The sequence below is a fragment of the Rutilus rutilus genome, assembly GCF_951802725.1.
Source record: "Rutilus rutilus genome assembly, chromosome: 24".
Classification (NCBI taxonomy): domain Eukaryota; kingdom Metazoa; phylum Chordata; class Actinopteri; order Cypriniformes; family Leuciscidae; genus Rutilus; species Rutilus rutilus.
This window is the reverse complement of record NC_140228.1, coordinates 7,437,851-7,461,394: the sequence shown is the minus strand read 5'-3', so window position 1 is coordinate 7,461,394 and position 23,544 is coordinate 7,437,851. Positions and strand designations below refer to the sequence as shown.

The following is a 23,544-nucleotide window of genomic DNA, read 5'->3' as shown; positions in this document are numbered from 1 at the left end:
TGCCAGTAAATGTTTTTCTTTTATTCTTAAAACCAGTGCATTTTAGGCTGACCTTATATCTGAAATACTGCATTCAGTTCTGCTCCACAACAAATATAGAAAGAAAATAATTTTTTGCAATTTTTATATAGTGATTGTAATGGCAGTCTGTTCCTATACCACAAAGCCTAAAGCCAGACAATGAACTGAAAATACATTAACATGCCAATCATAAAAATATCTTTACAAATAGTTTACATTTCTATACAATATGAATTAATTCAATTATATTTCTAGGCCTCTGAGATCAGTGACCTAGACTGGTATAGAATAGTTTTTCTCCCAAACATGACACCAATTTCAAAATATAGAAAAAAATCATCACGTTTTTCCAGTGGATTGGATCCATTTTCCATCAATCTTTTTCTTTTTTTTAAGCTATACACCTACAGTTCCACACTCTTATTTAAACAAATAAATTATGTACAGTAGCAGAATGAAAATGTCAGCAGAACAAATATGAATATTTGAAGCTTTTTCTGTAAATCTGCCATACAAAAATAGAGTTCATTATGACACACTCCATACCGAATGACATCATAGAGAACGGAAACAATGTGACTACTACATGTCGCTCTAAATTACACACAGCTATGCATGATAAAAACAAAATACAGTGACAATGTACACACAATATCATCTTTACAGTATCATTACAAATTATGACACATTAAGACATAATTCCTTTATTCGAGTTACAGTGGTCTGACAATATTTCAGTCACACCGATGTGTAGAAGTTTGAGTCTGATGAAACTAATGTGGCAGTACGGAGCTAAAACTTTCATTAAACCAAATACTTGACTTTTAGTGGATTCGGTCTGGGAATCAAAAATATATTTTGATCCATGGGGAAGAATTACACAATCAAATATTACACAGAAAACATTTTCAGAAAGCATAAATTGGCTAGGAAATAAGTACGAGTGTGTGTGAGAGAGAAAATTTGGGAATGCAGATGCAAAAAAAAAAAAAAAAAAAAGGACGTAAATAAATAAATAAAATCAAGCAGACACAAAAAGTTTTGGCTGGTGTTCTAATGCAACATGTTCATTGCCAGACCTCATATTTTAAATTCTAGAATTACTTAAATTCTCTGTTAATACTGAAGGTTTCAAAAATGCCATGTTACATTTTTCGGACATTTAAGGCTCATTTTCCACACACAGACTGTAAAATTCTTTGCTCAAGGAAAATTATCCTTGAAATTAAAAAAAAATTTATAATAAATCAAACTTTAGTGTTTGCATGATGAACTTAATAATGAACTTACTTGATTTGCACATATCCTGTAAAAGTCAAATATGATTGAATGTGCCAACATTATTAAATGAAAAACAGCAGTTGTGACTAGCAGATGCTAAACTTGTCCAAATATGTGCCCTGCGTCTAATCAGCCAATCCAGAGTCTTCATGGCCTCTTAGAGAAGAGACGTCCGTCTTCACAGAGTTTCATGTCTTCTGTTCAATGAAGAGTTGATTTCCTTCTCTGGATGCAGAACTCTAAAAACAAGACTGCATTTGCACTGCATTCTGTGATCAATATGATTTATTCAATCACCATGAAAATGGATAAATGCATTGATGAAACTAAGAATATCTACTGTATAAAAGCATTTACACACACCTATGAAATAAAATACAGAGGATATAAATCAACTTACCTTCAGTTGTCAATATCAGACACATGATTCTCCATCTGAAACACGAATAAAAAAAGAAATCGGTTCAGGAATACCGATTAGCACAGCAAAATCTGAACTCTCAAATTAGAAATGCACTTCTATAGTACCAATAAATCTGTGCACCATGACTTCTAGAATATACATACATACATACATACATACTTCTAGACATATATACATAGCATTTATTTGAAATTAAAATTGTTGTATTTTGTAACTTTTTTTTTTACTTTCAATCCATCAAAGAATCCTGAGTAAAAATTATGTTTTCCACAAAAATATTAAGCATCACAACATAAGCATATAACACATGATGATGATGATAATAATAATACATGTTCTTGAGCAGCAAATAAGCATATTAGAATGATTTCTGAAGGATCAAGTGACTGAAGACTGGAGTAAAATTCGGCTTTGTCAACACAGGGATCAATTACATTTAAGAAATATATTAAAATAATGGTGTCCAACTGATTTAACCATTTTGTGTGCAAATGTCTCAGATGGTCCATGACCTTATATCAAACTAATTCTTTGTTAGATAATAGATCTCTAACTCATTCACATCATCTAACAGCCCATACTTTTTCAGACGGACAAATGAATATCAATAAAAGCTTCATGGTATCAGAAGAGCAGAGCTAATCATCTACTGAGAAAGAGCAGCTCCGGCTCTCAAAAGACCTTGAGATTTACTTGCTCAATACTTACATTCATCATAATATTCAACCAATCCTATGACCTCTTCTTTTAAAAGTCTAGCTAATTTATGTGTGTATTGTTTGGGTATCTACTAAATCCAGCTGCGTTGGAGGTCACAGTCTGACCTGAAATGTGGGTAACACGCCATTGGGAATCTTTCCAGCGGGAGTTCGCCTTGAGGTTTCCCTCTCATTTCCACAGTTTAAGAAAATGGAAGAGCTCATTAAAATACAGTCTTGCCTGTCTCCTCAGTGGGAAGCACATCCTAAATCTTAAATTGACTTTGCTGCTGGACCGTAGTGTCTCCAGAGGTTCTGACTCTGTTTTAATTACGGAGCGTGACAGGTGAGGGGTAAGAGAGCTCGAAGCAGCCCAGCGGAACCCCGTCAGCTTCTGCTCTCCCAACCCTGCGTCTCTCATGTCCGCAACGATGAATAAATCTGCAGAATTAGCTTCAACATGGCTTTTCAGACCCGCGGTTGCCAGCGAGGCCCGCGGGGGCGGACGTACCAGATCAGTGCTGCCTTCTTCATCGTAGTCATCCTCGCCACCATCTGTCATTTCTCCCGCCTCCGCATCCAGCGCTCCCTCTCCTCCCTCCTCTCCGGAGTTGTCCGCCGTCTCTGATATCGACTCCTCGTGCAAAGAGTCACAGTTCTCCTCATATTTCCTATGAGGCTCTGAAGAAAAGACACGGATATTTGTGACGATTATGATTTATATCACAAATAGCAAACAACATTTTTATTTTCCACCCTCATGTCATTCTAAACCCATTTGACTTTCTTAGTTTGACTTATATGCAAATATGATGCATTAACCCTGTAAAGCTTTATATATATATATATATTTTTTTTTATAAATAGAACAGTTTAATGAACCTTTAGACAACATATTAAAAAAAAAAATTGTTGAGTTTCATATTTTTGATGAATCAGGCTTTCATGGCCTATATAGGATGATATAAGAGAATATGGCACTCACACTCGAGGAAGAAGAAAACACACCCCAGTTTCTCCCGTTATTCAGAGACACACACATATGCAATTTGGTGCAATTGTTGATATTTATATGGCCAAAAAGTACGATGACCTTCTGATAGCTTGTAATGTAAATTAGCTCTTTATAGCAGTTTAGCAGACAACTTGCATAAAAGGCATATAAATATCAGTTGTCACTCTATAATGTGTCTTAAGATGATATTTAAATGCTTAGTTTTATGATCAAAGCTCTGCATTTTTAATGAACTTTCATCAAATGTAATATTTGATACATTTTAACTTTTTAGACAAATCAAGTAAACTTAAGTTGCTTCAGTCCAGTAAGTGATCATCTTGAAATATAACAAACAATTTAAGTTATTTTTTATAAAGACCATTAAAGATTTCACAGTAAAACAACATGTACCACAATCTGAAGAGGGACGAATTATCCTAAAATACCCTTTAAAAAATATATAAAACCATCAATTAGATGACAGAAGGCATGTAGGAAATAGTGTACAACAGTGTTTTGTTGATTATTTAGAGGCCTTAGGGTTTTATAACGGTAGAAGAAACAGAAGTCAGTCAGTCATACGGGTTTGGAATGACATGAGTGCGAGTAAATGATGAAAGAATAGTAATTTTTGGGTGAACTGTGTCTTCAATCTTAAACCAAGCCCATGGAATAGACCTAAAGTTTGACTCTTGAATCCGAGACTGCCGTTCCCCAGTGGATGAAAGCAGCGCTCTCATCTACTGGTGAACATGGTGAAATGGGATTTGCTATAGTAAAACAGTGCAAGATTGGCTTTATAACAGTTATGACAAATTGGCTGCCGTCTCCTCGCCTGTCACAGAGATAGATAGCATAGCGTATATGCACTCCCAATATTTCTCCCATGTTTGCAACCCTGTCCTGCAGGACTGGATTTTATTTCTGCTCTTCTACAGCTCTGTCTGACTCACCGCACTCAGATCTCTGCTGTTTCTCGATCTTCTCCAGGCGGCCCAGAAGAGAGTCGATCTTCGTCTTGATCTGAGTCAGTTCACGTTTGATAGTCTGGAGTTGATCAGTTTTCACTGCTGGAGAAGAAAATGCAATAAACACATGATTTGAGGAGATAACAGTGCAACCATGGTCATGATTTTATCACTACAGATTAATGTCAGAAAACTTGTTCAGGCCTGCTGGTTCTAAACTAAGAGTTTAAAGAATTCCCTGTCTTGCCGTTTTTAATTCATTCTTATCTCATTCAGACACGCTGGTTAATAATCGGCCAATACAAGAAAGATCATGTTTCTCCATGTGTTTTCATAGATTCTGCTTTTATCAGTCAATAAAACCTAACAAGAACTGTTTGCAGCCTGAAGCAAATACAAATAATTAAGCGTGATGCTCGTTTCTTCTGTTAGCCGACTCAGTAAGTTCATTTGCAATGCAATATTATCATGCTGTTCATTGCATACTGTTTATTGCATATTAGTTTCTTTACGGTCATCCCCTTTTGAGATCTGAACTTAAATGGTTGTAATTCATGAATGCTTTAGATCACAGGTCTATTTTTGAAGACGACACTCAGTAGATTATTGATATCAGCTCGAAAATGTACAGAAGTTTAGGTGTACTGTAAAGCAAATGTACTAAATTTAAGGTTTTTATTATTTTGTTCAAAATATATAATTTTACTAAATAATTTGGACTCTAAAATGTCTAGAAAATCAAAGCCATAAGTCGATCCAAGTTGTGCTCCAAATTTGAAGTTGGTATCACAAAAATGGATGGTGTTTTAAAGCACCATTTCCCTGGTAATGCAATGTTCAATTTCAAAAGAGTTTTAGCAAGATGAATTTTGAGTGTTTAAGCTTTCAAATGATACTTCATTTATGATGACTAAAATATGTGATGGAAAAAAAAAAGGCAAAAAAAAAAAAAAAATTGGCTGCACCCGCTTTTACTTTAAAATGTTTTGCTTTTTGCTTAAGGCGAGACACGGCAGGCAAAAACATTGATTTTCATGTAGTGGTCAGTTTTGAGATTTTGGGCTAGTTTACTCCTTCAATATGTGTTCTTTCAAGCTGCTATAAAGAAAACGTTGAAAATATACATTAAGATGTTTATTTTATTACATTTTTTTTACTCGCGGCTGTAAGTTTCTCCCGAATTTATCAGGAAGTTAGCATTACAACGCGACACGCCGAGCGCCGTCTGTTTACTGAAGTCTGTCATGACCGGTATCGCTGTGAAGCTCTGAGTCTCCTGCACAACGCCATGTGACCCAAATATGGGCATTTCCTTTCTATCAGTAACCAATCGTGAATGTCCAAAGGGGGATTTAAAGCTAACGCCGATTTCTCATTTAGCTATTTAAATCTTTAACTGCCGTTTTCTCAAAATGAGTTTGTTTGTCATTCTCCAGTAGAAACATCTCAGCCTATGTAGCACCTGTGTACACCAAACTCTCCAGTTATACACTTAGCAGTATTCTGAAGATATTTTCAGAGGGATTTGTTAATAAATCATTCCTGGCCTGATTTATGTGATATTATAATCAAAAAAAATATGGCGAAAATCTATTTTTTATGGCTATGGACAGTATAATTTGATTTCCAAGGTAATGAAAGCATATATCCTGAAATCCCTCTGAGTTTTTATTTTCATCTTGTGTGTAAACAAAATGAAAAAAGAATTTTGCACCTGGCTTTACCATATGTTCAGACCTATCTACTGAAAATATATGCAAAATCGTGCATATTTAATGAGATAATGCCTAATTTGCATAATTAAACATACAAATTTCTAAAACTTGTAATACATTTTTTTTTTTATATATATTTGTGGAAGTAATCAACTGAGGAAGTTTCATGGTGATATCTATTATTTTAAAATTTTACCCTATTCACCTGTAGTGTCTCGCCTTAAAGTGATATTTACTCCATTCCATGTATGTAATGTTCTAAAAAAAAATAGTTAATGAGACTGAGAATGAGGTTAAATGGCTATGATTACACAGAATATCTGGGCATTCCAAGCATAGGGAAACTATACATAAATATAAAGTATACATATTGCAAAAGTACAGTATTCTTGGAGATGTTTGTCTTCACCTGGCTACAGATCTGATCTGCTAACACGAGTTGTAGTTCAATCCTAAAGATGAACTAGACCATTTACAATCTTGCATTATGACATTGTGCTCATGAGCAAGACATTCACCCCTGGTCACCCTGAAAGACTCTCTATACAATTAATATGGGATGAAAAATCTCTGCTCAAAGCCTGCTAGCTAAATTCATGCTGCTAATTTCTGTAAATACTCTGTGCTTTAAATATTCCACTGCTTTTTTTTTTTTCATCTGGCAGCTGTCAGATTAATCTCCCTCAGATGCCTACACCATTGAACACACATTGAATCTAATAAACATTTAAAATCAGCAGGCCGCTCTGAGCAAACCAGAATGAACTTGGTGGTAACTGAAAGCCCAAATAGGCTAGAAAAAGGGCAGCAAATGGTATCCAATGCAGGATCAGTTTAAAATATGGAAATGGTTCTTGACATCTTTCAGAGCTACTTAGTGTAACTTCAGACGTTTAGGTGGAATGTTCTGCTTTCAGGTGGTTAGAAATCAGCCCAAAACCTCACCTTCTTTAGATCTGTTTTACATGCTACGGGCCAGGTTTACTAAACAGGGTGAATTAGAATGAGAGTGCAATTCCATGAAAGCACCGATGGGAGTGGAAAGTTCTGCGCGGGATCTACTGACACATTCAAGAACACAGATGCAGTCGGATCATTTCCATAATGATTCCAACAGATTAGTTAAAGCTACAATATGCAAGAATTTTTGGCCTCTAGAGGGCGCTACATTCCAAACAACAACAACAACGGCGTAGCTTGATGTGAAGGAGCGTGGAATGATGGGAACTGTCGTTTTAAACTCCACCGTGGATGTAAATCAGTCAGACGGGAATCGAAAAAATCATGTTCATGGATGAGGCGAAGTTCTTTTTTTATAATGACATGCTTTTTGTGGCGAGGGGGGCGTGGTTCAGCGCGGTCTGTAATGGGAGAGAGAAGAGACGAGCAAGTAGGTCAAGTGCAAATGAGGAACACCTGTGTCTTATTGCAGTGATCCGCGTGGAGAGACCGCTTATAAGCCGCGCGCTGGAACGAGAGAGAGACTGAAGAGAAAATTGGAAGCAGAGAAAGAAAACCGGTGGATCTGAGCTCTCATTTTTGAACTGTTTTGTGCCGTCGCGGTTGCCACGGTGAATGTGCGTTGTGCACGACTTTTGCTTGTTTTGCTTTATTTTAATAAAGTACGAGTCCCAGTCACGCCTGTCTTCTTCCTTCCTGACTCTTGAACCTCATCACACTTTTATTTCATTAAAATGAATTAACCGCAAGAAAAGTAAGGTTTGATACTAAATTGGTTAACATAGATGTTACTGTATGTCGAATTCATTGTTGTGATAACGCGGCGCAGTTTTACGTGTTCTAAACAACTGTTGTAAAAGTACATTCAAACATACCCACATCATTTGCCAAAATACTGATTAATCTTTATGTATAACACATGCTATATTTATTTACATGGCCATATAAACACCAGACGTGATAAACAATGTCAATAAACTAAACACAAATCTACAGCAATAATACTTCCCTTACATAAACATAACTATTACCGAATGCTACATTTGGAAAATATAAAATTAAGCATGCTTTGTCGACAGAACCAGCTGCAATCGGTAAAGAATAATTGTGTTCCATAACGACTGCACGAAACACGCTAACGTTTGTTGCTTGATAGACGCTACAACTACAACTTCCGCATTTGTCCAGGACTCCACGCAGTACGAGCGGAAACCGAGGGTAACGCGGATATGACGCAATTGACTGGCGACTCCCAGCTCCCCCCTGCTCTAACGCCCCGTTTCCTTGGTTAAAATCGCAATTTTCTCACGATTTAAAAATAGTTGGAAACATTTGGGATTTTGTAAGTAATCAACTTAACAAAATATATAACACTGGCCTTGAGATTATGGGATATTTTAATGCAAAATTCTTGCATATTGTACCTTTAAAGGTCCCATTTTTCGTGTGTTTTTGAAGCTTTGATTGTGTTTACAGTGTGCAATATACATTGTGTTCATGTTTCGCGTGTAAAAAAAACAAAAAACTGTTTTTTCACACAATTTACTTATCTGTATACCGCTGTTTTCACTGTCCTAAGAACGGGCTGATGACTTCCTTGTTCTATGAAGTCCCTCGTTCAGAAATACGTAACGAGTTCTGATTGTGCCAGCGGTTCCTGTGTTGTGATTCGACAGCAGCTTAGCGCACGTTGCCCGGAAAGGTCACGCCTCTTACCATAACGTGGAGATGCATGCGCTCAGTGTTATTGTAAACATGTCTTTAATATTACCCTATCAATTTGAGCCGGAATCAGACCCGGAGAAGTTCCCAGCGTCCCTGGGAAGGCCAAACAAAAGGTGATTGGGCTCCGGGATGAAAATAACAGCGTCTCGACGACATGGCGACAAACACACTCTACAAACGCAACTCTTCCTCTTCTCCGTGGGAGTGCAACAAGACCACGCCCCCTTTTTTGTGTATTCCTGTGGGAGGAGGTTAGTCAAAAAACTGTTCTAGTGACGTCATTAAAGAAGGAAGTAGAGGGATGTAGTCCAAACCGGCCGTTCGACGTAGGCGACTTCTGTTAAATAAAATATCTCGCTTGGCATTGAACTTTGAGCTTTATAATTTTACAGATATTATTTATGCTCTAACAACAACATTACACACTAACTAAAGTTTGAAACATGGGATCACGAAGAACGGGACCTTTAAAAAAAACAACTATTCATTCAGGAACTAAAAGTGAATGCCTTACATTTGAATCATTCAATCAAGTGATTCATTTGAAAATGCCAATTCATTCAGGAACTAAACGAGAGACTTTATTTGCGTGAGCCTACATTCAAGCTGTCTGTTCAAATACGGTGACTCATTTACTAACGAAACAACTTTATGAATGAGTCCCTGAATCTTTCAAGTGATTCGTAAAAAAAAAAAAAACGCTGAAAGAAATGAAAATTATATGATTAGTTAAAAGCACTGATTCATTAATGAATAAAAAAAACAAAATGCTTTCTGAATGAAAGTCTCTGAATGGTTAAAAAAAAAAAAAAAATGTGTACGAGTCTGTATGAATCAATAATGCAAAGGATCCCTTCAAATACGTTGCTTCATTCATGAAAAGTGTCTGGCAATCTTGTTTCTAAAACATAAGTTACTGGTTTAATATACTGATTGACACCAGAAAATGCAGCATGGGCTAAATGGACCTCTATGAAAACCTTTCGAGGCCGCTCTTGACACGGACAGACGGTTTCTTCATGATAATTGGAGCTCCAGGATACATATAAATGCTTTGTTGAAAAATTCATTAGTCTGTATTTTTCAAGCCATTCCTCTCCTTGAGAAAGCTGAAGCTTGTCGCTTTGCCGTCACCGCCTTCAGCCCTGATAACACAGCGTGACCCAGCACTGCTGTCACACCGCTGCCAGCTTTTCCTCTACCTCACAAAATGGTGTCACCTGCCATCACCCGCCTGAGGCGGAAAGCTCTGCGTGTGTAGGCGTTTAGTTGACGAAGCGTCGTATCTACTGAAATTCAATGAACGCGTCTGCGTGCAACCATTTAAATGGTTTCAAAACTCCACATACAACATGTCCAAAAACTGCCTTTGAGCTCGCAAATGTGAATTCCGAACGAGTTTTAATCCGGGCAACCTATGAAACACAAACTAGAGGAGCATCATTTTGTTTTTGACAGATGAGTTAACTTACTCTTTATTCCCTGTTTTAAGCTGTTAACTTTGGAATAATTTAGAGGATGTGTGGCGTGCAGTATAGGCTACATTACATGCATCAAGATTCTAGATTAAAATGTATATAAATGTAAGGGCTAGTTGTCACTAGTTCTCTAAGCCCTCTTAAATTATGATTCCAATCATGTTTTTGTCATGGCTACTGGTAAATAAGTGAACACTTAAGAAGAAAAAAGATGATTTCTGAAGGTCATGTGACCCTGAAGACTGGATTAATGGCTGCTGAAAATTCAGCTTTGCATCACAGGAATAGATTACATTTGATAATGTATTAAAATAGAAACTTATTTTAAATTGTAATAATATTTCACAATTTTACTGTCTTTACTGTATTTTTAATCAAATAAACTCAGCTTTGATGAGCAGAAGAGACTTCAACTATTTTCATGCCCCTGTCTTCCTTATATCTTAGATTGTGTAACTGGTCACCAATTATTATTATTTTTTAATCACCTTTTTGCCATGAGTTCATTTTAAATGGTCCTTATAGAGTGACAAATTAAAAAGTAAAAAGGCTAGTGGTATTAATAGGAGGCCACAAAAGCTTCATGCATAATAGAATTAGCAAATCCTGTTTAAAATATTTAGAGTACAGCAAGTTAGAGTTCTCAACGGGCCTGAAAATAACAACCCGACCCGACCCGGCCCGTGGCTTTTAAAGCCCGGACCCGATGTAACCCGACACATCAACATGAATTATCTGGCCGAACCCGGCCCGCGGCCCGACGCCGCGTCGGATTTTTTTTTTTCTCATACACGTATTATCATGACCAGCAGACGGAAATTCAAATCAACCTTTAATGTTCACGCCTTTTAACAATACAAACAACTGAAACAATAAACTTTAAATATATAAATAGGCTGTAGTAGCGACGGTGAATTCACCTGAGGCAAGTTTACTTTTCACCAACTCCATCTTCTTCTCTAGGCTAAAGGCGTGCACGCAGCGGCGTCAGGTCTGCCCCCGCCCCTCTCCGTGATGCGCTTGCACGCAGCAGCCAGACTTTCTTTACGGTGAACAGCAGCGATGATTAATAAATGTTTTTTTTTTTCACTGACTGGAAAAGATTAAGCCCGAGGTCCGACCCGACCCGAGTCATTTGATTATATTTTCGACCCGAACCCGCGGCTCCCGACGGGTTTGTCGGGCCGACCCGACCCGTTGTGAACTCTACAGCAAGTCACAGTTACATTTAAATAGTTAGTTAAATTTCCCAAAATTATTTCACAGGTAGATGAAGCAGGTTTTGCTATTCATGTCAGACTAGTTTAAGGGTGATGAAAATTGCAGAAGTTGTGTTTGCAGCAAATTTCAGATATCCTGTACTATATAGAATTGTGTTTTCTGGTGACAATAAAAAAAAGAAAAAAAAGAAAAAGAAAAAAAAAAGTCAATTCTGATCTTAAAGACTGCATTTTCATCAGCAGTTGTTTTGAGCAAAACAGCCAAAGTAAACTTTTCGAGCCAAATTAAATGCTATTTTGGTGTCGTATAAAGCTAATCTCCAGTTTGCGCTGTGAAGAGAAGGGAGAACTCCAGTGAAATGCAGATTAAGGTAAACAGTGGCACTTTTGTGTGCATGCTATGGATATTTCTGGCTATAAGAAAAGCCCCCGGAGACCACAGCACTACAGCTAAGAGCATTAGTGTCACGCACCACAGCTAATCTCGACTTCTGAGCCCCGCTCCGAGGAGAAGGCGGGATGCTGACAGATGCTGTGAAAGCTGCTACTTGTGGGTTAGAGATAAAAATCGGAATTAGTGTTATGAATTCTAATTTACAAACACAAATGCACGATCTTCTGTCTTGCCGTTTGGCTCGTGTCCCAGTCAGAATTAAAGCAGCATTTCAGATGGCCGTAAGCCCCAGTCTCAGAAAGCTCTTTGGTTACAAAAAAAATCAATGCGTTCGTGATTTCTGCTCCCATGAAATAAGAAAAAGTCTGTTTCACTTTGTGTAACCTGTAAGGGAGAGCTACTGACCACAGTGTTCCAGCCAATAAACCAGCAATGAAGAATAAAGCTCATGAAATTCACACAGTGTGCCACAGTCTGCCAATGCCAGAGGTCAGGCATTTAATGGTGTAAAGCACATTGTGGATCTGTGAGAGCGATTTCTGCAACATGCAGTGTATTACTGATGTCTTTTTGCAGTAGAAGTATGAAAATGCATGAATGTCATTGCATTAGACAACAAAATACCAAGTCAAGTGGCATTTATAACAATTTTTTCAAGATCTCTTCACACCCCTAGTGTTTACTAAATGATGAATTGCAGTCAAATATTTAATTCTATGGAATTATTTATAATAAATAAATAAATAAAAAATAAGACTAGGGGTTTAACGATTTGTTTTAACAACGATTCGATTCGTATCGCGATTCGTGGTTGTCGATACGATTCAAGGACGATATTGGTTCATTTAGAACGATCCGATCCGAAACGATTCAGTGATATTTTTGCCAAAAATTCTCAGGTATCAATTAATTATGGATATAAACAAACAAGTAAACAACAATTAATGTCAAATGCATTCCCATTTTATTTGAATAAAGTAGGACTGAACGATTATGACAAAAATGATAATTGTAGATTATTCCCTTGAAATTGTAATTGCGATTATTAATTACGATTAACATTGAATGATGTTTTGAATAGTTTGGCCATGGGACCCACATTTCCAAGCAGAATTTCCAAGGGTTTCAAGCCGCGACCCGCCTTTTTAGAAATTATATAGGCCTATTATAATACATTTGTTTACACAAAAATTGTTGACACACAAGTTCTGTCCCCCTTTACTTAACATACAAAAAAATTTGTAAGAATATGACAAATACTGATAAACAGTAGGCACTGCGAGGTTAAGCTATTAAATAGCAGTCCCAAACTAGTTTTTGTTAATACAATCTTGGTATGAGCCACCACAGTCATATAAAAATATACACAATAACCAGTAAGTGGCATTTTGTTATGGAAACAAACAACAATTAGGCTACCATGGTGATACACAATACTTAGAAGAACTGGTAAAGAAACATGGAAACTGCTCCTGATAAATAGCAACACACATGACGTACCAATAACGTAATTTATTGGTATTTTACTTTTATTTCTTAACTTACTAATTTACGACGTTGCATTCTCGTATGTCTTTTGCACTTTAGTGAAGTGATACAGCGCGCGCCGGCGCATTTGCGCGTGCGATTGAAGAGTGCGCGCTACTGCAGTATAGCGGCTGAGAGACGGGAAAGTCCGTTTTTCTGAGGTGACTCAGACACTTTGCGCTGCTGCTGGCGACGACGTCACAGATAGGCAGACTGAATCGAGTAACGTTTAACGTCTTTATCATTAAAAGTGCTAAGAAAAAACATCCATATAAAGTCTGATGTGCTTAAATCCAATGCATTATTTCCTAGTATCGATACAATCGATTCATTACCTTTTAAAGCGATGTTAGATCGATATATGTCGTCCGGAAGACCAACTTGCCGAGCACAGATCGATGTAGTTGGATCGTAGGAATATAAATCGATACATCGATGTAGTTGATGAATCGTTACACCCCTAAATAAGACCATTTTGATAAATGAATACATTTTCTGGACAATTGTGTGAGCTTTTTTTAATGGCTTACATTTCATCCCAGAGGAGAAGGACGATGATGAAGATGGAGGTCTTGAGGAAGAAGCGGAGGAGGTTTTAATAGGGAAGGAACTCTTCCCGCGTCGAGTGGATGGAAGTACCACTCGCGAACGCTTCAGCGGGATCACCGCCCTCGGAGGAGGAGCCACCCGTCCGTGATAGTCAAAGAGCCTAACCGGTTAAAAAGAACCAAAGAAGATGTGCAGAGTTTACAAAAGACGCCATAACATCATTATTACCCCTCAAAACCAGCCTTTTGATTTGGAATTATATGGCATCTTAAAAGGTTTTTCACCCCTGAAAACATTTCTGACTCCTGGTTTCCCTGCAATTAGCAGAGCTACTTTTGAAATTCATCATGAAGGCAGGCGAATTTTTCAAAAGAATTTACAGAAAAGAAAGGAGGTACAGGAAAATGTCAAACAAAGGCACATGCCCTTGCTCTCCCATCAATCTCTCCTGGATATTCACAGCTCTCCACCCAGCTGACATTTAGTAAATGTCTCTGCTAATAAAAGATGAGATCATAAGAAGGAAACGGGCGAAAAAATAAAACGGGGCTTCTTAGAAATTAAAGATGAGCTCCATTTACTCAACGCTAATGGATTTTCTTTCCAAGGACAAACTGTAGGCGTTTAAGATAAATAAGATTATTGATTTTCTGTGAATGTCGTATTTAATTACTTGAATTTCTTTGTAAGCATCTTTTTATAGGTTTGAAGGATAAGGTTTTTCAAAATGTGTGTAATTAGATTAAGGGGTTCAACAACTGCAAATAAATGCATACATACCTATTGTAGAAATCTGATCTCTTAATCAATCAAATTCGTAACCACGTAATTGCACCCGACATTAACATTTTTAATATATTTTTATATTGTAATAATTTCACAGTTAATTTCCAAATGAATGTAGAAACAACATAAAGACAGTATTATCATACATTTTAATATATTAAGAAATATACAGAAATTGAATAAAGTTATCAAACACTTCGTAGTCTTCACTGCATACATTTTAAATATAGATCTATAAAAGTATAAATCTATAAAAGTTAAGTCAAGAGCAGTGAGTGATTTTCTCTTTGTGTTTTGTTCAGTGATTTACATTAATGACAGACAGCAGCAGGTTTATTAGGCTACTGTCACTTTAAGATCTCAAGCACATGATGCAGATCTGACACCATGGACAACTCTTTATGGTCTTTTTAGCTCGTTTAAGAGCTCAAATATTTCAAACTGTGTGCAATCAGATTAAGGGTTTCAACAACTGTAAATAAATGCATACATACCTATTGTAGAAATCATCTCTGTAGTAATCATAATCAAATTCGTAACCACTGAAAGAGACAAAACAAAGGCACAATGTAAAGTGTGATTCACTACGACAAGAAAATGACAAAAATGGTTTAGGCCTAAACTGATGGAATTAGCCCCTTGATTTAGACTTGTGTTTACAGCTAAACTGACACTGACAGATGTGACGCAGGAAGATTTTACACTTTGAACGCTAATCAATTTATACCCGAGATTTAAATGTGTAGAGACACTAATCAAACTCGTGCAAGTCAAATAATCCCCATCCATCTACGCGATCTTTAAACATCTTGCTGACAGACATCTTCAGCCATCATAAATCATTCAGAGCTCCCAAACACAGTTACTCTTCAGCAACAGCAGCAATCGAAGTGGCTTAGCTTATTAATTAAAGAGAAATCTCCTGTTAGTTAGAATCAGACAGTGAGACAGACATTCTCCAGTTTGTGTGTGACCCCTACTTGGATTTCATCCAGTAAACTTTGTGTGAACCCTTTTAGAGTAGCAGCACTTCCTTTCAGAAGACTTATAATGTCGACCGACAAGGCAAGCAACAGGGATTCTTCTTCAGTCATTTTTATTTCATGTACAGTGCAGTGAAATAGAATATGAAAACGCTGTTTTGAATTATTTTACAACTTAAACTTTCAGCATGAAAATTAGAGTGAATAGTTACACTGAAATTGAACATGAATTTCAGAATGTCTTGGTACTGTACTCTGTCCGCCTTCGCTTTAATAACTGGATTTTAAGCACTGGATCAAACATGAATAAAATCTGATGATCAAATTCTGCATGTTAAAAAGGGCAAAAAACACGGAAAAAGCAAAAACATTTGACCTTTTAACCCTTGTATTACATTCAAATTATGGGTACGACTTATGTTGTGGGTCAAATTGACCCTAACTGGATTCAATACAACAACAAAAAATAAACATGAGAACAAAATTATTTAAAAAAAAGGTATTTAACAAATATTTTAAATATTATAAACAGTATTGTAAAATTAAAATTTTTGATTTTGTTTTATTTTTGTGTGCTTTCCTGAAGCTCAAACAGTAGAGCATGGCACCGGTAACGCCAAAATCATGCATTCGATTCCCAGCGTAATTAACGTTCTTGAACTGATACGCCTTCAAAGCAGTGTACATTCCTTATTGATGTTGATGAAACTGGTCCGCTAGTTAGTCCCGTTATCCAATCACATCCACTGTTGAGATTGATCAATTGCTGATCAATGCATTTATTTGGTAAATGTGTTTCCATCGTAGTTTATGTGTCGTCTTATCCACCTCAATTAAGCTTATTAAACTTATGTGCATCTTTGCGGTTCCATTCAGCGTTTTTTTTTAATGCAATATCCCAAAAATGCACATAAAAATAGCTAATGATTAATTGTGCACGTAACATCAGGCCAACTATTAAGGAAGCGAACAAGGTCAAACCCTAATGCAATTGAGCATTTAAATACATGTCATGCATATTATGAATATCCTGTCAACTATAGAAAGCGGAGAAAGGATGATTTTGGGACCATTTCCAAAAACACAACCTCATTATATTCCATTATTGGCATCTCCGTTCTTTTGACCATTTCATTCCAAACTAATTAACATTCAAAGCTATTCTTTGTTGGTTTGCTCCTGTCGTAATCTCCTAATTAAGCCTATACCTCTGATTAAATAATGGATGGGTTGCGTTAGTCAATTTGAAATGCAAATCAAGACTTAATGAATTTCAAAAATACAATGAGAGCGAGAAATAAAGAATTAAAAACCCTGAATCAGCTATAAGTAAAATAAAAATGTAACAAAAGAGAACCAAAATAAGCTACAGTCCATGAAAGGACACTCTTATGGCTCATAAGTAACTGAATTGGCCAAAATTCTTAAACTAATTAATGTTTTATTACTATTCTTTGCTATGTGCAAATAAAAAACATTTCCATTACATTTATGGCTGCAAACAGAAACATTGTTAATTCAGTAATTGTTTCATGGTCCAGTCACTATTTATTTAGCATTAGTTAGTATTTATTGTTTGCACTAAAACGCTCTGAATCCCCATAAAAGCTTGCCAATAAAGGAGTAAATGCCTAATACCTTTTCAAGCATTGATTTTTCACTCATTTCCTGCTTGGTTAGTTTTCACTGATGTGTCTGGAGCTTTTCGCTTCCTATAGGAGTTCAACAAGCTAACCGAACCTGTGAGACACAACTGCAACTTCAGCATTTGAATGAATGTGCTGATAAGACCACGGGTTGTTCTGTTACATAAACCTGATAATGTGACAAATGTGCTGACGGCTTCATTCAGCCACACCAAGCAGACTTTAATCCGCTCTACCTCAGCTCTCCTAACAAGGGCGCATGCAAGAACGGCGAAGGGATTTCATTTACACTGCAGTATGTTATCATCTGAAGTCAAATTCACACAGTCAGAGTGAGTTTTGTATATACACAAGTATAGTCATATGTTGCCCTACTTCAATATAAAAAACACCCACCTGTAGACAGCAGTCAGGGGTCGTTTGGATCCCGCTTTAGGCCTGTAGGGTTTGGGCTCTCCGGCCATATTAATATCTGCAGAAACAGAAGAATTCAAAGTCAAACACCTGTAGAAATGAGTTCTCTTTGCATATATGCATAGACACGCTCAGAAAAAAAAAAGGTACAAAAGCTGTCACTGTGGCGGTACCTTTTCAAAAGGTACACCTTTGTACCTAAAGAGTGCATATAAGTCCCTCAAAGGTGCATATTGGTACCAAACGTGTACATATTGGTACCAAACGTGTACATATTAGTACCTAAATGGTACAAATTAGAACCCTTTTGAAGGGTACGGTCCCAGTGACAGCTTTTGTACCTTTTTTTTCTGAGAGTGTACTTAAGGCCCGCTCACGCCAGGGTTATAATCGATACCAAAAACTAGAACTATTAAAAACATGGTTGCACTTTATTTTACAGTAGGGCCCACGTACCTAAAAAGTGCTGGTTAATATAAGGTTAATCCATGGGTTAAGGTCAGGCTTAGGTTCAGGGTTAGTACCCAGTTATTGTAAATAATAATAATAATAATAATAACAACAACATAGTATGTACATGGGGAACAGGACTGTAAAATAAAGTGCTACCAATAACATGTCTGTTAATTAAAATAGAAATAAAATATAAATATTAGTTGAAAAAATTTAACTAAATGAAAATTAGAAATGTTGCCTTGGTAATAAACTGAAATATGCTGAAGGGTAACACTTTATTTTACAGTGTCCTTGTTACGTTACATGTACTTACTACAGTATTACCCTAAACCAAACCCTTATCCTAACCCTATGGTAAGTACATGTTGTTAATTATTACTCAGAACTTAAATGTATGATTACATTAACAAGGACACCTTAAAAAAAAAAAAGTGTAACCAATTGAAGCACTAAAATTATTACCTGGAAACCAAAAATGTAAAACTGAAATAAAAATAAATTAAACCTAAATAGCAATATTTAAAATAAATATATAAAGCTAATAAAATGACAAAAAGGCATAACAAAATAAAAAAAAATAAAAAAAAAAAAACCTCAAATTAACATGAAAACTAAACGCATAAAATAAAAGCAGATTCAAAATATTAAACTACAACAATAAAACAAAAAAAAAAGTATAATAATAAAATAACACTGGTTCACACAAAGGACGATAGCTATAACGATAAAGATAATAGTTCTAAATGTAAAAGAATAGCAGAGTCCACACCACAACTATAATGATAACAACAAAGAGGAATGACACTGTTGATTTTTCCCCAGCTGATTAAAATTAAGGTTGTCGTTTCTGTTTTTCAACCCACGACTATAGGCAAATAAATCCATGCAGTCTTTAATGACTGAAGCATGATGGGTAGAACAACGTGGTGCCTGTTTGAGGTTTAGTAAATAATTGGTACCCAGGGATTGTAAAACAAGAAATATATAATATATAAATCTCTAAAAAATTTGTGCAATATTCCTCTTGAATGAGATTTCTATGAGAAACGCAGTCCATAAGAAATACAATTCACATACAGCAGGCAAACAGGAACATTTTGTGAAAAGGAATTTCATGCAAATAGCTGATAGCAGCAATGGTTCATTCACACCATATTGCTTTACGTAATTCTAAATATTCTGCTTGAAAAGTATGCTTTGGCTTTCTTGTATCTCGAAAATAAATGCAACATGGTTTGGTATTCCATTAACTAATGCAGTGACATTCACAGATACATTTTTAAGTGTGTCCAAGTAAAAAAAATTGTGTTGTGCATGCTCAAATCTGCAGGCTAAAGTGTGACACCAACATATTTCAGTCAATTTTGTGCAATTTGTAATCCACAGAGCTCATCTTTAAAGGAGCTGTAGATAAAAACATACTAAAAAAAAATTGTATTTCCCTGCTGCATAAAAGAAAGAAGGGATGAACAGGAAGAGAAGGAATGATGAAGCACTTGACATTGGTGCATCTATATAAGCATTTCTTATCAAACCATCATCCTTGAACAATAGCACATAAAGCACAGAACATCTGTGAGAATTATCTCCACCATCTGACCCTCACTACCCAGCGCTCCTCCATCACAGAAACACACCGGCGCTGCAATACAAGGGGATTCAGGGGGGAAACTCTGCCATAGCAATGCTTTAAGATGAATGCGATATGGTTACGCTCATATCTTGTACTGTAGCTCTGAAATCTCACACTGATAGTGGAAGTACTTTCAGCTGTGAAGATTATGCAGGCAGAGCTCCTGTTCCTTAAACATTTTTGATCAAATCAAATAAACACCTACTATAATATGAAAAACAAGCATGTGAATACATTTCTATTTAAATATTCAAAAAAATTTTGGTAACACTTTACAATAAGGTTTCACTTGTTATTTACATTACATACAGTTAACATAACCTAAAAACAAACAATACTTCTGCAGCATTTATTAATCTTAGTTAATGTTGGATAATCTCAAATACATTATTAAAATCAAAAGTCGTATCTATAAATATTAGTTATTTTTATTAACTAGCATTAACAAAGGTTAATAAATGTGATGAAAATATATTGCTTCTCATTAGTTCATGCATTAACTACTGTTAATAAATGAGACGTTAAAGCTACAATATGTTAGATTTTTGTAATGGAATATCCAAAAATCACTTGCACAGCGTGATATATTTCCTGCAGTTCTGTACTTACAATATCCCAAAAGTTCCCAAAGATTTTTAATTTCAGAGAAATTCCAATTTTAAATAATGGGTCGTCCATGCCGCCCTGTCCCACTTATCGCCCGTCAATGACGTAATATCCGCGCTATCCCTGGTTTCCGCTCGTACTGCCATAGTAACTATGGCGACAGACGTTGACAACTGCGCTACGTCTAGCGGCACGCTCACGCTGTTGTTGTTTCGTTCTAACACTATGGACCATGGCAAGCAGACTTTGGGACAAAAGGAGAATAGGGCTTGGGCGTCGTGACGTCATTACTTGGCGTGGCGGCCATGTTGATGGCCTCGTTGAATGTAAACATACAGCAAGTCGAACGAGGAGAAGCAGAGTTGGGAGAAAGAAAAAAGATGTTAAAGTCCCGAAAAGGATGTGGAATTTACCGGGATACGTTAAATAGGGAAGCCAGGGACCGGTATGTGGACAAAATCGGCAAAAAAAAGTGTAGTTAGTAGCTGTCAACCCTCTCGTTTCTCACGTATTTGAGCTCTTTTCCCGCTGTCTTCCCGTTTTAGTATTTTCCTATAAAATATCCCGAAAATGAAAATTTCAACATTCATCTTTCTGTTGCTATCCCTCTGCTGACAGCAAAAATTCGTACTACAAAACTGCTGCATTAACTAAGCGAGTTGTGAAGCTGGGGCTAACGTGACTTTGCTTACAGATTGGCGTGAAATCGTGCTCTCACAACAACCACGCTGTTATCTTAAAAAGGCCAATATCACGCTGAGGTTGCCTTCAAGCAAGCAAAACGATGCTTTGAAAACATCCGTTTCGCTGGAAGGGCAAGGGGGTAGCAACAGGACAACAGTACAGAGACTGACAGGTCCGATGGAAGGGCTAACGTTAATGTTTTTAGAGTAAGTTATTAAAATACGGGATATTTTACAGGAAAATTTGTCCACATACCGGTCCCTGGCTTCCCTATTTAACGTATCCCGGTAAATTCCACATCCTTTTCGGGATTTTAACATCTTTTTTCTTTCTTTTCTTTCTCCCAACTCTGCTTCTCCTCGTTCGATTTGCTGTATGTTTACATTCGTGAGGCCATCAACATGGCCGCCATGTCCCAGAATGCAACGCGGCGCCCAAGCCCTATTAAACGAGGATTAAGCGCGGTGTTTTCGAGATGCCGAGAGCTCCATGTCATTGTCCGTGACAAACTTCGACTTGACAGAGATATGCAAATGTAGAGGTGAGCAAATGTACACAAAACTAATCAATGTTATAGCTCAACATGATGAAATGTTAGAATATGATCAGTATGTTATTCTAATGTTGATCTAGCTTACTGCTAGTCTCATACAGATAAACTAACACATAGAATAACAGTATAATTTAACACACTCAAATGCAGTTTAGTGTGATAGTGTAGACCAAGTGAAACAGCTCTGAGTTACCTCACAAGTTTTTAATTCGTCTAATAAACTGACCTGAGTGACTGAGTATTATTCAGCGCTTGCGGGTAAGTTAGGAAATTAAATTATTCCTTTATATCCGCGGTGACTCGCGTATGGCGCTGATGTCTCTCATTAGCAATCGCGACCTGCTTCACACCACAGTCATGTTAAAAACATCAATGTATTCACTTATCCATAAATATTATTAGATCCTTCGGCATGACGGCAAGATCCATAATTCTGCTTATGCGTCATCAACATATGCCTTTGTTATTGTAAGAGGTTGCCCTAGCGGCCAAAAAAAAAAAAAAAAAAACATTGTAGCTTTAAGTGTTACCATATTTGTTTTTATAAATACATTACATTTCTAATAATAATAATAATAATAAAAAACACAATGGCAATGTTAAAATAAAAAAAACATGCATACTGCTCAATGTATACCACACAGTATGTATACTATCTACAATTTAAATAGAAATGTAGTTTGCTGTTTTAAAGATTCCAGTCACATTCGAAAACACAATTTTAAAATGATAGCAGCAAAACAAGCAAACAAGGATATATTTGTTGCAATGTTTACAAAGCCTGTTGCGACTGGTGTTATAGGATCAAATCGAGAGGATAAAATATGACAGGAAACATGAAGCCTTTTCAGAAAGCATTTTCTTGCAGAAATCCTGTTATATATGCTGATCTGGTGTAAACGCTCAAGCACATCGGCTCACGGAGTGACTCGCACGCGGTCTAGCCAAACTCACTCCATACAGCAGAATAAGCATCATGCTTTTAGGAGAAATCAGGTTCCGATTTCCATTTGATAAAGCATCTGTGTGCTTGCTTCGGATGTACGCGTCACCTGTGCAAGGGTATCTGTCCAATAAAGGAAAGAGATGCAGCAGAGTGACGATCTATTTTTCATTTTTACGCTGATTGATGGTAGTCACAAAAGGGTCATAGCTGTGGACACGAGGGAAATTTCTCATTTCATCTGCATCCGCTCATTGGAATTTGTAATGGTTGCCTGGAGACAGGCCGAGCCGAGAGGAGCTCTCCGTGGTCCTGAACCCTGGGCTGGCTGAGGGGGGAGTGGCTCTTTTTCACTGTTTGGATCGAAACATCATGAAAGCTTTCCATTGAGACGGGTACTCACAAAGAGACATCCGCAGCATCTGAAACAAGCCCTATTTTCAAAGGAGATACCAAGGTCTTATTCACAAACATTTTTTTTTAAACATAATAAGCAGTGTTTAGAGTGGTTCCAGAAAGTAAAATAAAAAAATAGCGAATAACATGAATGTCACTGCATTAGATACAATTATTTATTTTAAAAGAAAGCACAAGCACACTTCTTTATATAGCACACTTTTTCACAAGCACAAAATTATATACTACTGTCAATATACTGTTCAAAATAAAGACAAAACGCATTGGGTTGTCAAACGTTAGTGGAACCTCATGAGTGTAACAATTTTAACCTCAAGACAACAACCTTCAAGAACGAAAAGCTGCTTTTGATTTGTTGTGTTGGTTCTGTCTGTATATCATGCTCTTTTTTCCCCTCTCTATGAAGAACAACTTGCGTCTTCCACCATCTTGTCCGATCTCTTCTCAGTTTGACCTTACAAACACA

General features: G+C 36.7%; 1 protein-coding gene across 6 annotated transcripts in view; it reads right to left on the bottom strand.

Moving 5' to 3' along the window:
• Positions 1–23,544, bottom strand: part of LOC311283778 (RALY RNA binding protein like) — a gene marked incomplete at its 5' end in the record, with an annotated part of 136,404 nt that continues 112,860 nt past the window's right edge. For 3 of the 6 annotated variants that reach the window (XM_084398480.1, XM_084398481.1, XM_084398482.1), the window contains 7 exons: positions 1–1,541; positions 1,703–1,737; positions 2,936–3,105; positions 4,375–4,491; positions 13,939–14,117; positions 15,238–15,285; positions 17,769–17,844. In XM_084398480.1, coding sequence (XP_084254606.1) covers positions 1,705–1,737; positions 2,936–3,105; positions 4,375–4,491; positions 13,939–14,117; positions 15,238–15,285; positions 17,769–17,844 — 623 coding nt within the window. In that variant the 3' untranslated portion in view covers positions 1–1,541; positions 1,703–1,704. Of the gene's footprint in view, positions 1,554–1,702; positions 1,738–2,935; positions 3,106–4,374; positions 4,492–13,938; positions 14,118–15,237; positions 15,286–17,768; positions 17,845–23,544 lie in introns of all 6 variants that reach the window. The other 3 variants (XM_084398479.1, XM_084398478.1, XM_084398483.1) reach the window with 3 other exon arrangements.